The sequence below is a fragment of the Delphinapterus leucas genome, chromosome 1 (genome assembly GCF_059928025.1).
Source record: "Delphinapterus leucas isolate spDelLeu-1000000601 "Yukka" chromosome 1, BTC_Dleu_Yukka2, whole genome shotgun sequence".
Taxonomy (NCBI): Eukaryota; Metazoa; Chordata; class Mammalia; order Artiodactyla; family Monodontidae; genus Delphinapterus; species Delphinapterus leucas.
Window position 1 is genome coordinate 60,546,812 of NC_143129.1, and position 16,480 is coordinate 60,563,291.

A 16,480-nucleotide genomic window follows, 5' to 3' on the forward strand; every position below is an offset into this window, starting at 1 on the left:
CTGTGGGACATGTTAAGAGCTGGGACTCTAGACTCTGTATCTAGGCCCAGTTACTCACTGTGTGATTTGGAGCCATTGACTCGACCTTTCTAAGCCTCTGTTTCATCATTGGTAAAAGGGGAATAATGCCACTTACCTCATAGTGTTTGATGGGGCTTTAATGAGATCATGTACTGAAGGAGTTTAAGACCATTCTTCTAACATAGCAAAGTACTCAATACGTGGATGATGGTGATGATGATGGTGGGGGGAAGGAGGCGCGGGAGAGGAGGAGAAATAAGGAGGCAGAGGAGAAGGTCTGTGAGCTAACGGATGCTTTGGGACGATCCCCTGTAATAAGTGTGGCACAGAGTAGAGACCCTGCTTCTCAAAGTGGGGTCCAGCGGCAAGGGCATCACCCCAGGAGATGTCAGAGCCCTCTCCCCCTAGATCTGTGGAATCAGAGCCTGCATTTTACAAGCCCCTCGGGGGATTTGTGTGCACATTAATGGTCAAGAAGCACTCACTTAGAGCATGGTTTCTGAAGTCACCCACTCAGGCTTGAGACCAACTTCACTGATGTGCATCTTTGGGCAAATTTCTTCAATTTCTGTGCTTCCGCTTCCTGGTCTGAAGGACATCATGTCTACCTCATAGGTTGTTGGGAGGAGTCAATGAACTCATATATATTTATATATCTGAGCACTGGTACATAGAAAACCTTCAATAGCCATTTGACCTTTTATTGTTTTTAATTCCTACAAAACTCAGCCTGGATCTCTGGCAACCTGGCCTCTCCCAGGCAGAACTTCACATACCCTTTATTCTCACAGTCAGCTGACTCCAAGTCCTTCAAGTCCTATGGAATCTGTACTGGATACTCCTTGCAGAAGCCCTTGTCTCTGCAGCCACCACTTACCCCTTCGCTGTGGAATGCAAGCCCTTCCTGACTCTGGGGCTCAGAGTCACACGGCGGGCTCACCGCACCCCACTGCATCCTCCATCGTGTACCTCCCCCTTTGCAACACAGAGACCAGGCTGGGGCACAGAATACCAAACATTTCTTTTCCATTATTCTCTCTAGGCAATGCCCAGCAAATTCCTTCTGGAGTGTGAATTTGTTTCTCAACAACAGACTCGGTGTCTGCAATGATTTTTTTCTCTGCTCTGGTGGCTTCTGCGTCCTTAATGATAAAGTCTTTTTTTAGGCTCAGCCTCTCAGCCTGGACCATGTCTGCTTGGCCTGTGAACCATATCTGGAGTCCCAAAGGGGTCCCCGAGTGTTATGTACCTTACAGGCTCACCAAGGTCCCTCTAGGTTAGAACCAGAAGCATGTACCAGGAACTGGCACCATCACTGTTTTCTGAGTAGCAGTGAAAAAGCATAAACCATACAGAAAACTCCTAGTGGAGGGACAGAGGGAGGAAGGGAGGGAGGAGGAAAGGAAGGAAATTTTCATTCTTTGACTGGAATTTGATTCAAAAAACAAACAAAAAACCAAAACCCTGCCTGTGACCAATGCAAATTATAAACACTGCCCTGGTCTCTGTCTGAGAGGACTCCACTAACCTGTCATCAGAAAAGCCTGTGCCTTCGGTGTTTTGCGAACAGGGGAAAGGGGTTTGTCTTCAGTCATCTACGGTCTCTTGCCTGGTCCTCCCTCAGGAACAGGAGCCCACACTTGAGGACCCCTGTGGTCAGGAGAAGGGCAAAAGAAACTGGCCCGTATGGCCACGTGAGCACTGGGCTCTAACCCTGCTCCGGGGCCCGGTCATCACGTCCCTCACCCACTCGATGGGGCGCCCCCTACACACCTCTTGATGATGCTTCCCAACCAGCTGCCTCTCTGCACAGCGACTACCTGGATCTCCAGTCAACAAGGTGCTAATCAGAAAATTCATCACCAGGGCTTAGGAAGCCCAGAGGCTTGAAGATTCCTACAGACTTCATGGTGCAACAATGGATCGCAAGAAAACAAAGACCTGCAGCCAGCCACACACGACACCCCCCCCCCCACACTCACACACACATACTTGCACAAGGCTGATGTGTGCAAGCATGCCCCAGTCAGGCCCTGTGAACTGCCGCCTTCCAGGCCTCTGGTTGCTGGGGACAGGAAACCGAGGCCTCTACCAAATCCCTCATCGTCTCCTTGGGGCTTAAATGGAGACCTCATGGTGAGAAGGTGGGCTCCGCGAGGTGCTTGTCCACAGGAAGATTTTCCATGAAGAAATCCGAGACCCCCAGAGGAGTCCAGCTAGCAAATCAGCGCTGACCGAGGCACTTGACGTTCACTTCACCCTGTCTGCACTCCCTGACGTGCCAGGGCACAAGCTCCGGACCGAGTGCCAGACCTTCAATGCCCTGCAAGCTCCTCTAAGGAGGAGGAGTCAGGCAATGGGCCCGGGGCCTGGGCCAGATGGTGCTCATCCTGCTTTGGGCGAAGTCACAGTGACCCCAAGTGGTCACTTTGGTAAGGCACCCTCTGAGCACAGCGCCACCTTCCAGGGGCTGCAGAGACCCAAGCAGAAGAGAGGCGATAAGGGGCAGTGGCTTCCACGCCGTCCTCCTCCTCACAGCTGGCATGTAGGGGCATCTGTCCCCTTATTTGCATTAAAGGGCTGGTGCAAGGGAACCAAGAGTAAAGCCAGGTGGGAATTTTTCCGTTTCTGCTTTGACTTCTTCAGCAGCGAATGCTTGTTTACAGTAAAGACCCGGACGTGGGATGTTCCTGTAGGACAGGGGGTGAAGACCCACGTTCCTCATTAATCCCACTGGCAACAAGAAAGTTGCATCTGAACAGTCCTTGGTGTTATGATTTTCTTTTTAAATATAAGTTTGTAGGACCAGTCCCTTCCTTAAAGTCAGCATAGAATCTTCTCTTGATGCTCGAACATCATCCCCACCCAAAAAGTGGGGAGATGTCCTCCAAAGCCTGACTCATTTGGGGAACCCTGGAGAAGCATCTGCCATTCCCCAAGAATATCAGAATGCGGGGCCTGGGAGCTTACATCTCAGTACATTGAAAAGTAGATTGTTGCCTATCTGGTATGATTTTAGGGGTTCCCAGAAGATTCTCTGTCTCCAAATATCTCCCCATCTATGAAACGTCTGGTACCCAAATTCCCTGCTGGAAGTTTCCCTATGAGGGGCCCTACATTAGGTCCCTGGTTTTCATGAGTTCTTTTACCAGATATACCTTTGCATATGTTATTCCCTCAGCCTGCCCTTTCCCCAACCAAATGTCCCCTGATCCTTCAAAATCCAGCTCAGATATTCTCTCATAGAAGTCTTCCCAACACTACCGTTGCCCCCGCCATGCTGCTTCTATGCATCATATTTTTTTTTCACTATACGACATACTGAATTAAAATATTAAAAAAATCAAATCCCTTGACCCAAAGACCTAAGAGTCTACTGAGGAGGCCAGCAAGAAAGCTAACAATAACAACATAATAGCATGATTGTGATAAAAACTAAGAGACTGACTGCAAGCTCCTTGGGGACAGGGTCATCAGTTTGCCCCTCCATTTGAAGGCAGATGTCCTTCAAATGCACTGGAGCAGCGATCCCCAACCTTTTTGGCACCAGGGACCAGTTTCGTGGAAGGCAATTTTTCCAAGGACGATGGGTGGGGGGGATGGTGCAGGCGGTAATGCGAGCGATGGGGAGTGATGGTGAGCCGCAGATGACGCCTCGCTGGCTCGCCCGCCGCTCACCTCCTGCTGTGCGGCCCGGTTCCTAACAGGCCGCAGACCAGTAGGGGTCTGCAGCCCAGGGGTTGGGGACCCCTGCACTAGAGACAACCAAATCCCCAACCCCAGTTTGCTAGACTTGAACTTCACAGATATTCTGGAGATGAGTCCAGGGATTCAGAGACGGAAAGGGTCCATCTTTCTGCATGGCCATCTGAACCTAATCAAGCCTGCAGACCCCAGGTGTATTGTTTATGTTTCTGCTGGCAAGACACAGCAATCTCAGTTTCCTGGGCCTCCTTCTCCCACTGTTTTCCTGCTAGCAGCAGGAAGCATGAAGAATAGGTTTCCTAACAGAGGGAAGTGAGTCATCCTATCTTTATCACCCACCCACAGTCCTTGCAGTGCAGGTGAGAATCTGCTAGTTCCTCTTGCTCTCTAGCTCTAATTAATCTCTTCCTGCTCACTATGTCCCATCCTACCGATCAGAAAATTCCACACCTCCGTCGTCCCTCAACCTTTCCTAATCTTGGCTAGCTTTCAAGGTTCAAGTCCCTTCTCTAGAAAGCCTTCTCTGGCTACTCCAGCCCATGCTGATCTCATCCCCACTCTGAAATGGTTTTCTTAGTTAGCAGCCCATGGTGTAGTGCAAAATCACCTTCAAATTCCAATGTGCTTACTCCACTCCCCTCTCCTAGCCTGTAAGACTCTTAGGGACAGGGACCATGCTATGATGTGTCAGAAAGAACAATGAACCTGGGTTCTAAACCCAGTTTTATTGTATATTATCTTTGTGACCTTGGTCAAGAAATGGACTTCTCTGATCCTCTGTTTACCCATGAGTAAGGCCCTCCTGGCAGTGCTGCAGGGGAAAACGAGGTAACAGGTATGAATCGCTAAGAAACTAAAGTTAATAATAGACCTCCTGGCCACGAGACACTTAAAATTCTCTTTTGATTTTTATCCCTCCTTTCTTCCCTCTCTTTTTTCTTCATTATTCTTCTAGATTACTGCATGCAGCTCATTGCTTGGCATATTATGGGTACTCAGTAAGTAATTAATTTCCTTCTTCAGTACAGATTCCTTTTTATCTCATTAAGGACAAGGGTGATTCCATTCAGCTCACCCTGGTATCCCCAGTATGCAACGTGTGCCTGGCACAAAGGACACCCTCAGTAATGTCTGTTGAGTGAATGAACTGTGTGCTTTGGGAATTCAAAGAAGAATGGATATGCAGTGAAAGAGTTGAGAAAAGCATCACCCTCTAAGCTGAACAAAGGAAGTTCTATAAGGGATGCAGAGCGGTGGTTTCCTCTGAGATGAATTTTCTGAGCTATTGTTAAGAAAGGGAACAGAGCCATTCATAGGCTACTACTTGCAGGAGCTGGATGGAAAGATAAAGTGAGCATTGGTAGAGAGCAAGGGGTCTTTAAAAAGTGAGAAATCCCTAGGAGTCCTCCAAGTGCTGATATATAAGTGTACTGGGTATGCCTCAGATACGCATTTTCTTTTCCAGCAGAGGTGTATTTTACCTGCTGGCAAAGAGCAACAATTCACGTGTAGCACAGGAAGAAAGCTGCTGAAAATCAAAGGAAGCGGCAGGCAGGAACCTATAAGCAAGTCTCACTTCCACATCACCTAGACAGAAAGCCTGGGAAGAGAGTGCTTTAAATTCTGCTCTGCACTTTTCTGGGAGATGATGATTCCGTTGTAAATTATTGAACATTTCATTTAAGCTTCATAAATAAGAAAGTCGGATGAAAACGTTACATGGTAGATCCGTTTGGCAACATGTAATTTCTGTCTTCCTCCCTCGATCTGTCACCCTTCACCTACGTCGGAAAATTTCTACTTCATCATAGGCAACTGAAGGTCTCAATCAGTTGTCTGAGAAAAGCAGTTTATGTCCCAAAGGTAATCTAATTTCTCCAACCAAGGATGTACCTGGGACTCGCTGAACATACTGACAGATATAAATGTGTACTTTGAATGGATGTGGGGTGTTGCAATCGCCCAACTCATTCTAGTGATAGGTACTCGGCCCAGCCAGGGGCCAGCTCCTCACTGACACCGGGACTCCCTAAATCATCGGTTTCATCAGAGCCAACAGGCTAAGCTTCAGCAAGCTGACAAGAGGTGTGCCGAGGACCAACCTGTACCTTCCTGGGGCTCACCAACAAACAACTCGAAATCCTGGAATAGTTCTCTGAGCAAGGTAATAATACTGTGAGCTACTATCACAGTGGGCCAGGCACCGTTCTTCACACACATTGGTTCACTTAATCCTCACGATGACCCTCTGAGATAGATACTAATATTCTTCCCATTCTACAGAAACTGAAGCTCAAAGATGTGAAGTAATCAGTTACACGTGTAGAAAGCGGCAGAGCCTGAATATTAATGTAAGTACGGCAGACCTCAAAGTCAAAGTGGACCTCCACCAGTATTGACACTTTAGAGAAAGAAAGAACTAAAGGTTAGGAAATGAATGGGGCTGGTTTGAGAAGGGAAAAAGAGGGCTGATTCTAACACATTCTGTCCAGAGAGCCTGGTCAGTAAGGCCTGGGAGGTTCTGCCGTACTGGAGCACGAGGGATTCACCGCACAGGCTGTACTGAAAGCCACAATGAGGAGGGAGTGCAGAACCCTCTGGTTCCCAGGCAGCGTTCACCTTCCTTAATCCAAGTGGCTGTTAAGGAAAAGTTGCTCAATGCATTTCCTGTCAAAATCATTCCTATTACCTCAGGGCTCCTGGGGAAGTCACAGCTGCTCCGGGGAGGGGATGAAATGAAGGGAAGGATAAGGCATTCAGTCCTAAAAGCCCTGAACCCTGAGGCCAGAAGGCTGGGGATCATCTCCAGCTGGTCACAGACTTACTCTTTGCCATAGTTTCTTTTTATAAAGAAATAACTACTGATTTGAATAGTGTCCCCCCCACACCTCCAACCCCCTCCCCCCAAAAATATCCATTTCCACCTGAAACCTGTGAATGTGACCTTATTCGGAAAGAGGATCTTTACAGATGAAATCAAGTTAAGATGAGGGTGGGCCCTAAATACAATGTGACCAGTGTCTTCAAAAGATTAGGAGAAGACACAGACACACAGGGAGAAGGCCATGTGTTATGGACTAAATGTTTGTGTCCCTCCCCGCAAATTCGTATATTGTAATCCTCATTCCCAACGTGAAATGGGGGCCTATGCGAGGTGACTAGGTCATGAGGGTGCAGCCCTCATAAATGGGACTAGTGACCTTGTAAGAGAGACCTCAGAGAGTTTTCTTGCTCTTTCGCTGTATGAGAACACAGTGAGAAGATGGTCTATGAACCAGGAAGCTGGGGCTCAACAGACATCAAATCTGCTGGTGCCTTGATCTTGAACTTCTCAGCCTCCAGAACTGTGGGAAACAAATATGTATTGTTTAAGTTGCCTGGCCTATAGCAGCCCAAACAGACCAAGACACCACGTACCAACAGAGGAGAGGCAGAGCCTGGAGTGACGCAGCTGTAAGCCAAGAAATACCAAGGATTGCCAGCAACTACCAGTAGCTAGGAAGAGGCAAGGAAAGATTCCCCCCATAAAGTATTTGGAAGGAGCACGGGCTTACCAACACCTTGATTTTGGCCCTCTAGACACCAGAACTGCGAGAATACATTTCTGTTGTTTTTAAGCCACCCAGCTTGTCGTCCTTTTTCATGGCAGCCACAGGAAATTAATGCAGATGGTGAAAGGGATCCCCAACCCACTTTCCTCACAAGGTTGTGAGGAAAACAACAGTCAAAATACAGTCAGGTATTTTGAAAAGAACAAATGTTATATAAATGCAGAACGGCTCTGTCGAGCCCACAAAGGGCCCCAAAGAGAGCCTCCCAGAGGGACTCAGGCAGACAATGAGGGGCCCTACAGGTGATAATCTGATCTTGTTGCATATTCCTGCAGCTCCAGTCCTAATAAATGAGGGTGAGTTTGATGCGGGTTTGGTACTAGAATAAAGGCCCCCAACGATGCCCACATTCTACTCCCTGGAACGTGTGACTATGTCATCTTACATGGCAAAAAGGAAAGTACAGATGTAATTAGGTTAAGGATCTTAAGATGGGGAGAACAGCCTGTCCTATCCAGGTGGGGCCAATGTAATCACCAGGGTCCTTATAAGACGGAGGAGAAGATGGGACCACGGAAGCAGAGCTCAGAGAGAAAAACAGATTTGAAAATGTTACACCACTGACTCTGAAGATGGGTTATGGGGACACAAGCCAAGGGATGCAGGCAACCTCTAGAAGCTACAAAAGGCGAAGAAAAATTCTTTCCTAGAGCCTCCAGAAGGAACACAGCCCTGCTGAACCATTTCAGACTTCAGACCTCCTGAACTATAAAATAATAGATGTGTGTTGTTTTGAGCCACTGGGTTGTGGTAATTTGTTGCAACAGAAATAGGAAATTAATATACCAGTCAAACGAGTTAATCTGAAAATGAATGTGGGAGAGGGTAGGGAGACATCCCAAATAATTCTAGGTCCTTTATACTGAACCCTAAAGAATTTCCCCCGTAGTTGGGCAGTTTTTTTCATTTTCTCCAGCTTCCTCAGGTCCCCCAGAAGTCATCCTAACATTGAATCCACAGCTTTGGGTGCCCTTGGTAGGGAGCCCACAGCAACAGGGCTTCTGCATGCCCCTACATTAAAGGCCTGACAGCCCTGTGCTCAGCGAGACAGTCCATCCACAGTTGCTCCCCAGAAAGGATGAAAACGTCCCCACATGGCCTCAGTCCCTGTCTATAAAAGGTACAGCTTGGTCTTCATCCACAATGTTCAAGAAATGCTTTAAAGGCTTATGTCCACACAGTCCTTCTCGATTACGCACTCCCCCGATTCACAATGTAAGCAAGAAATCCCTTCACCAGTTGTAGCCAACCTGAGACTCTAAGTACCTCAGGGAGACCTTCCACAGCAGAGCACGGTTCTGAAGGTCACTGACAAGGGCAGCCTCACTGCCCTCCCGAGGAGACCAGCAGCAAGAAGGAAGCTCTGCACTGATCACTTCGTCCTGTTGACTTGGTATGGATTTCCTAAGTGGTGAAATTGGGATTTCCTAATAGGTAAAAATAGGAGTGGATTCGGGAAGGATTAAACACAAGATCTGAACAAGAACCTAAGGTCATTTGCTTCCCTCCATCCAGCCTTCCCCATCCCTGACACACACGGAATAATGTCTGTTTCTACATCTACCAACAGATCTGGTGCCTGGCACTGAGTATGGAATTGGAATATCCGCCATCATGAACTCACAGCAAAGCGTACCAGCCACCATGAATGCCAGGACTGGTGAGTAGGAAGATTGCTGTGGAAGGAGACCGGGACAGTCTGCAAGCCTGAGGGGCCATGGAAGCTTAGCCCAGCAAGGACTGGTCAGAAGGCAATGCCTCCTAGTGAACAGGTCCCTGGGTGATGATTATCCGTCAAAGAACACCATCTACCGGCAGCTTTTTGATTCCCTGTGCCTACTCTCTGACATCTGACATGCAGGATGGACTCCCACCCTCTCCCCACAGATCTGCACGGGGTCCCCCACAGTCTGAAGGGCTGCCCACAGCTGTGGGGAACGGAGGTGGAAAACCCCAAATAAGTGGGAGTTGTAGCAAGTCATATTCCCTTCTAGATCACCCCACAGCAGGCAGAATGTGGGACTCCTCACCGTGTAGGACAGAAGCCCTCAGAAAAGCCACAGGCTGAAGGTCTAGACATGGAAACAACCCATTCAATTTAAGGGCAATGGAGAAATCCACTGAGACCCTTGCTATTCTGGATCCAGCAGTTTTGCTTCCAAATCCCGGGCAAATTCCAAAGTCACTTTAGTAACGTAAGTACAAGCAGCCTGGGCTGGGCTGGGGATTTTGAACCAATCCCTGTCCCAAGGTTGTCCAGCATAGACCGCCTCTCTAGAGAACCACATGGACATGGGTCCCCAGGAGTCCTCAGACCTTGTTGCCTGCACAACCATGGCCAGGTCAGTCAAAATGGCACCAGGAACAGAGGTAGCTACGGTTGCCAGGAATGGCATATCCCTACTTGATGGTGGTACCTGTTTTGCCCTGGTTGGTTTACTGAGAAAGGCTGGGAGAAAATGATTACAGAGAGCTTACAAATCAGCAGCCAGCTCTGTCCCAGAGGTGGGTGTATTCCAGTGGTGTTAGAGTTACTAATGCCTTTCTGCAGATTATTCATCTATATGCCAAGCCCCCGGCCATCTTTCAAAGGAAAGGTGCTTAACAAAGTGTGAGATAAGTGTCAGCAGTGACAAGCCAATTTTCATGGTCAGCAGACCCGCTGATAGCTTAGAAATCCACAGGGGGTCCAATTCCAATAAATACTGGCCCTCGTGTGGAACTTACGTAAAATAGGCCCCTTATGTTGATCCACAGAACTTGACAGTCCTCGAGACCTCATGGTGACAGCCTCCTCAGAAACCTCCATCTCCCTCATCTGGACCAAGGCCAGCGGCCCCATTGACCACTACCGAATCACATTCACCCCATCCTCTGGGATCGCCTCCGAAGTCACTGTGCCCAAGGACAGGACCTCGTACACACTGACAGATCTAGAGCCCGGGGCAGAGTACATCATTTCAATCACAGCTGAGAGGGGTCGGCAGCAGAGCTTGGAGTCCACGGTGGATGCCTTCACAGGTACCAGGACAGCAGAAATCTCGGCTGGGTTCAGGGATCAACGGATCTTAGTATGAGAAGGTCATCTAGGCAACCCACTCTTCCAATGCCCCATATCCTTTAGAGAAAGGAAGAATGTAGGTAGAGAAAGAAGAGATAGAGGAGAAACTAATAAATACCTCAAGAGAGAATGGTTGGAGGTGAAGGGGGTGATGAACAAGCCTACCTGCGTGCCTGAAATTTTGTATCTGGTTTCCTATAGGCTGCACACAGTGGTTGATTCTGTTCATAGTTCCTTGCCTGCACAAAATCAGTGGGCATTCTGAGGTTCCATGGGATCCTGTTGAATTCCTTCCAGGATAGAGGTTTTAAATCCTAGATCAGTACTATGAATAACTCAGAGGTAATGCTGGTTTTATACTGCTGAGGGCATTCATTTTTCAGTGTATGGCTTGGAGAAAGGACAGTAGACAGGACAGGAGAGTGAGAATGTGGAAGCTCTGGGTCAACAGGTGAAGGCATAGTCCTTATGTGCGAGGAAAGGAGATCTCTTCAGTCAGATGCCTCTTCTATCCCAGTGGCCCCACCACCTCATGTGGATTTCAGAACCATCCATGTCCTCTGCTTTGCAGGCTTCCGCCCCATCTCCCATTTGCACTTTTCTCACGTGACCTCCTCCAGTGTGAACATCACCTGGAGTGACCCATCCCCTCCAGCAGACAGACTCATTCTGAACTACAGCCCCCGGGATGAAGAGGAAGAGACGATGGAGGTCTCTCTGGATGCCACGAAGAGGCATGCTGTCCTGATGGGCCTACAGCCAGCCACCGAGTACATTGTGAACTTGGTGGCAGTCCATGGCACAGTGACCTCTGAGCCCATCATGGGCTCCATCACCACAGGTGAGGCTGGAGGAGTTGACAGCAGGTGGTGAGGGGGTTCCCACAGTAGCCTTCAACAAGTCAATGAAATTTACAAGGAGAAACACCCAAGGAGTAAGGGACCACCTCATTTATCAAGAGAGCGTCTATGAGTTGTTCTGAAACAGCCACCTCTTCCAGGGCCGCACAAAATGTATAAGATGGGAAACTTCCATTTAGAAGGTAGGATGGACTCAATGTCTTGAGGAGGCCAGGCCTTTAATGCATTGGTCCAGATGTCTTCCCACTACCAACTTAGGAGAAAGCCCTGGAGAGAGCTAGTCTCCAAGAGGAAACCCTTCTACAGTGAGGAGACATCTGTTCCTATTCTGGAGTGCCATCTCTTGACTGCCCAGTAAGTTCACTGATGTGAATGATGCTTCCTCAGGATCATATGCGACTAGCATGCAACCATACAGGGACCTGGTACTCTGAGAATGGGGTGATCTGCATGTTGTTTGGAAAACACAGGTACTCTCAGCTGAATTGGATCACTTGTTTCTCAGCCTTCTCATCTATAATCACAAATATGAGTGTGCATGTGGGTGAGGACATGTGTGTTTGGGTGGTTTCTTACATACTTACAAGAATTCATAAACTGAACAAGGGGATTAAACACTCAGCTGGTTTTGACCCTGCAATCTTCCAGTAGTCAAAAAAACAAAGTATACAGTATAAATAAAATACAGTTTAGGGAAGTGGGTTTGTTCTGGACTTGTGCTCTGAAATCCCTCTACAGTCAAGAGCAATTTTTCCAAATTGAACAAAAGGCGGCTGCTTAAAGAGAGATAGAGAGAGAGTTGGGTTTGTCCAAGAGAAGCTGCCCCAGAGAGAATGACCATTACTCCCAGTTCAAAATAAAACATACAAACTTAAAGGAAATTTCCCAGTTGGCCTACATATAGGTAACAGTTGCTGCACAGGCACAGACCTTGACAGCTTGACGTCATGTTGTTAAAATATTCTCCAGGAGCATGACACTGGCCACTCCTATGAGGTTTCAAGAGAGACTTCAGCCTGATAATGGTTTTAAGGTTGCCCTAGTATAAAGTAAGGCCTTGTCTGCCTCTGGGACACCAATAGCTCTTGGTCCACATAAAACCAAAAATAGGAATTTGTTTTTCACACTGTGCTTCCTGTCTTTTTCCCATAACCACCCGGGGCCTTGTAGGAATTGATCCCCCCAAAGACATCACAATCAGCAATGTGACCAAGGACTCAGTTATGGTCTCCTGGAGCCCTCCTGTTGCGTCTTTTGATTACTACCGAGTATCATATCGGCCAACACAAGGTAATAAAGTTTCTTGGTTTCTCAAAGATGAATGGGATTTGGAGCTGGATGAAGACTGTTATGGGAGAACTAGCGTATCCCAGGGGATATCACCCTCCTGCCTGCAATTTCCTTCCTCTCTGCAGCATGCTGCATCAGAATGAGAGTGGGTTGATGAGGAGCAGCCAAGGAATCCAGAACTCACGAACTCCTCCCACAAAAGGCTTGATTACATTCACTCAAAAAGCAGGCCCTTCACCAGTAGAGTGAACCATGGTAATCGGTCGTCATTATCCAGACAGTGTAGCAAGAAACAAAGAACTCTAAACGAGTCTAACAAGAGCCAGGGTCACATGCACTTTTCTGAGGGAATTAAAGTCCAAGGCTAAACACCCCAGGGGATGCCTAAAGACACCACAGAGCCAGATGGAGCCTTGGAGGGAACCACAGTGACGGTGGTCCTATTACGGCCACTCCAGCCAAGTTAGGAGTCAGAAGAAGTTGGCCCAGACCTCACCTGCATCCTAACAGTTCTTGCTGGTGCATGTGGAATTGTTAATGAAGTAGAGGGTACAATCACTTCCAGTGAGGGGGTGGGATAATTTTCCAGACTACCCTGTCTCTGGGCTGCATGGACCACTCTTTTCTGCCATTCCCTCTATACTGCTTTAAGACTAGTTTGTTAGAAAACCACCTAATAAATAGGTTTTTTTTTCCTTTGCTCCTGGGATCCTATATAACGAGGGGGTGGGATCAGCATGCAAGGTCTCTTCAAGTTCCAACATTCCCAGCCTCCCCATCCCCCAACTGGGTGCTGAGCCTTGCACCCGTATTGGCTTCATGAAAGAAAGCGTGCCACCAGGAGCTCCTGTATTATGAGCTGCGTATATACGGGATCCACTGAACTTGACCTGTGGCTTCTGTTCTTCCTTAGTGGGACGGCTGGACAGCTCGGTGGTGCCCAACACAGTGACAGAATTCACCATCAGCAAGCTGTACCCAGCTACCGAATATGAAATCAGCCTCAACAGCGTGCGGGGCAGGGAGGAGAGTGAGCGGATCTGCACTCTTGTGCACACAGGTGGGCATGTCTCCCTATGGTGGGCCAAGTCGGGACCCTGGCTGAGGACCTGCGACCAACAAAAGAGGGAAAGAGTGAAGTTATCCCGGCTAATGCAGAGGACACTGATCCTGGGATCCCAGGCTCCTCTCCTGGGTGCTCCTCTGACTCATTGTTATGTAAAACAATTTGCAGTGTTCTCCCCTTTGACCTCCTCTGTAACACCAGCAGTTTAGAGAGACACCTTCTAAGAGTCTTACTGGTTTAGGTCAGACATTTTCATGGAACTTCCAGTATGAAAAGGAACCTTCCAAAGACTCATGACAGAATGAATTCCACAACAGACATCTGATTCATCCCGTCTAATTGTTAAAAAGACTCAGACAAGGAAACTTTACCTTAGAGAAAAAAACAAAAGGGGGCTGTTATTCCAGTAATGACCCTTGGGGTCATGAAACTCCTCATCCTATGTGACCAGAAACCACCAAGTAGCTGCATTTGTTCTTGCTTTATGCTCCAGGGAGGAGGAAGGAGGCGCTTTTCTGTAGAAAAATGATGGGCCAGAGGACAGGGCTCTGGCAGCAGCTCCCCTGCTCTCCTTCTCTGACCCCTCAGCCAGCCCATCATGCAAAACTAGGAAAGATTTGCTGTGGAAGACACAAGAGGGAACAGCCAAAGTTTCCTGTTGCAACCCCAGACCTAACTCTCCATGAGGCTATCGTTCCTGTAGCACACAGGAAAACATGCAGCTTGCCTCATGAGGAGAACGCCTGGATTTCCTGAGGCTGCTTACTTCCCTCAGAGAATCGTATTTTCTGAACGAGGGCAACTTGGAATTCCTCACTGCTTCTGTAGATACACTCACTAGCCCAGGAAGAACATCCCTGTGGCCATGGCCAAAGAAACATTCCTTCAGAAACTCAAAAAATTATTCATCTAAAGATACCACAGGATGTTCTAATCTTCCCTAATCTCCTTCCATGCCTATGACTACAGATAACGCAGCCATGTTTTTGGTTTAATCTTACCCTTTCTATCAAGTTATCTATGACCATTAAAGTATCTACTGATGTTGACCTGAAGTGATGTCCATTGAATAAAACAAGCCCCTGCCCACCCCCCATACTTTCCTCAAAGTCTTAGAAATCATGTTAAAGAAATTAGGGTTTTTCTCAGTGAGGACAATAAAATGGACTTCAAGAGCCTCCTACCCCGGAAGTAAACGAGAACAACAATTCAGGTCAAAAACTCATTCCTTGGGTTCTTGGTCATAAGCAAGTCTCTCTAACGCAGGTATTCAGTAGTGCACCAACCCAAACTGTCCTCCTTCAAGTTTAGGCAGAGCTATTTTGGCAACTCCCAATAACCAGATTACTCACGGAAATGTTTTATTTTGTTGTTTTAATATGATGTCTATGATTTTATAACTTTTGGCAACGAGTACTCCTCGGAGTCTCATGGTCAATCTCAGAGAGGTCAAGCTAATTGTAGTCTCATAAGACGTTTCTTCTTTGTTTCTTTTCAATAAGGTTGCATTCGAAGACCTTGTTCAAGGCACAGGTTATGGATACAATTCAGATGTTAAAATTGTAAACACACTTTATGGTTGTTTCTTTGAAATAAAAGACATAGACAAGCGATAAGAACCTTCAGTCACAGAACAGGACCAGATCAACAGCATATCTTGGTCCCCAAAAGTAAATTCCATGACACGTAGGGTGAGCTGATGCCTAAACTACTGTAATAACCTGCATTTCTAAGATAAATCCCAACTTTATGGAAAGGAGGCACAGTAAGGAAACAAACGCATGGAGCATAGGCAAGTGAGAATAAGAACATGGTGCTATGATGAGCAACCTCTGTTCCTCAACAGGCACTCCTGGCTTTAAGCCTGGACGAAGTCCCTTGACTCTCTATGCCACAAAAAGGATCCCCAGGACTCAGTACAGAGTCAGCCTCGTAAGTAGCAAAGCAAGAATTCAGCAATCGGATCTGACTTTAAAGGCAACCTGAGTCCCATTCTTCATTCCACAAGTATTTACTGAGTAACTTCTAAGTTCCAGGTGCTGGGGTTACTCCCTGACTTCATGGAACTCCCACCATACTTCCTGACGTTCATCAACAGAGACTGTTCCACAAGGCACGCCCCTTGTATTTATCAAAGAACAAAGAGCCTGGGAAGCATATTAGCTCATTAACTAGAAATATAATAGTTTCTACAGCATGTTCTTAGTTTCTCCATCTAGGTTTAAATATCTAAAACACAACATCCATACCTTGGACACCCCCGTAACACCTGACAGCCCTCTGCACATAAGAAGCTAATGAATGAATTAAAAAGGAAGATCTGAGGGCAATTAGGGGAGCATGGGGTGCTTGAGAGGAAGGAGGAATGGGAGAAGGGGAAGGGGCTGATGGAATCAGAAGGGGAGAAAGGAAAGAGGTCCTCACTCACTTCATTATTTTGTATAGTGCAGCAGCAGACATGCATCCTGGGTGAAACTATAGGAGACGGTTCTCTGCTCTTCCATCCTGCAGTTCCTCTTACCTTTACCTGATATTTTCCTGTACTGTTTCAGCCATGGACAATCCTGTGGATCTGACTGCTACCAACATCACTCCAACAGAAGCTCTGCTGCAGTGGAAGGCACCAGTGAGTGAAGTGGAGAACTACGTCATTGTTCTCACACACTTTGCAGGTGGGTGTCTGCGGTTCTATGCATCAGGGGGGAACGGCGGGGATTGGGGCTGAAGGATAGTGTGAAAGTAAAAAAAACCAAAACATTTTATCCATCTGAGAGAAAACTGGGAATTTTCCTGCTTTAATTTCACCATAAAGCCCTCAAGATAGCCCCCAAACTCTGTGAACTGTATCAACTATGAGAATTGAGAA

The 16,480-nt window shown here is 47.4% G+C and overlaps 1 protein-coding gene across 1 annotated transcript in view; it reads left to right on the plus strand.

Moving 5' to 3' along the window:
* Nucleotides 1-16,480, plus strand: part of TNR (tenascin R) — an 82,693-nt gene that overhangs the window by 30,977 nt on the left and 35,236 nt on the right. The window contains exons 8-13 of the mRNA XM_022556645.3: nt 8,908-8,997; nt 10,095-10,358; nt 10,970-11,239; nt 12,429-12,548; nt 13,462-13,608; nt 16,167-16,286. Coding sequence (XP_022412353.2) covers nt 8,908-8,997; nt 10,095-10,358; nt 10,970-11,239; nt 12,429-12,548; nt 13,462-13,608; nt 16,167-16,286 — 1,011 coding nt within the window. The remainder of the gene's footprint in view (nt 1-8,907; nt 8,998-10,094; nt 10,359-10,969; nt 11,240-12,428; nt 12,549-13,461; nt 13,609-16,166; nt 16,287-16,480) is intronic.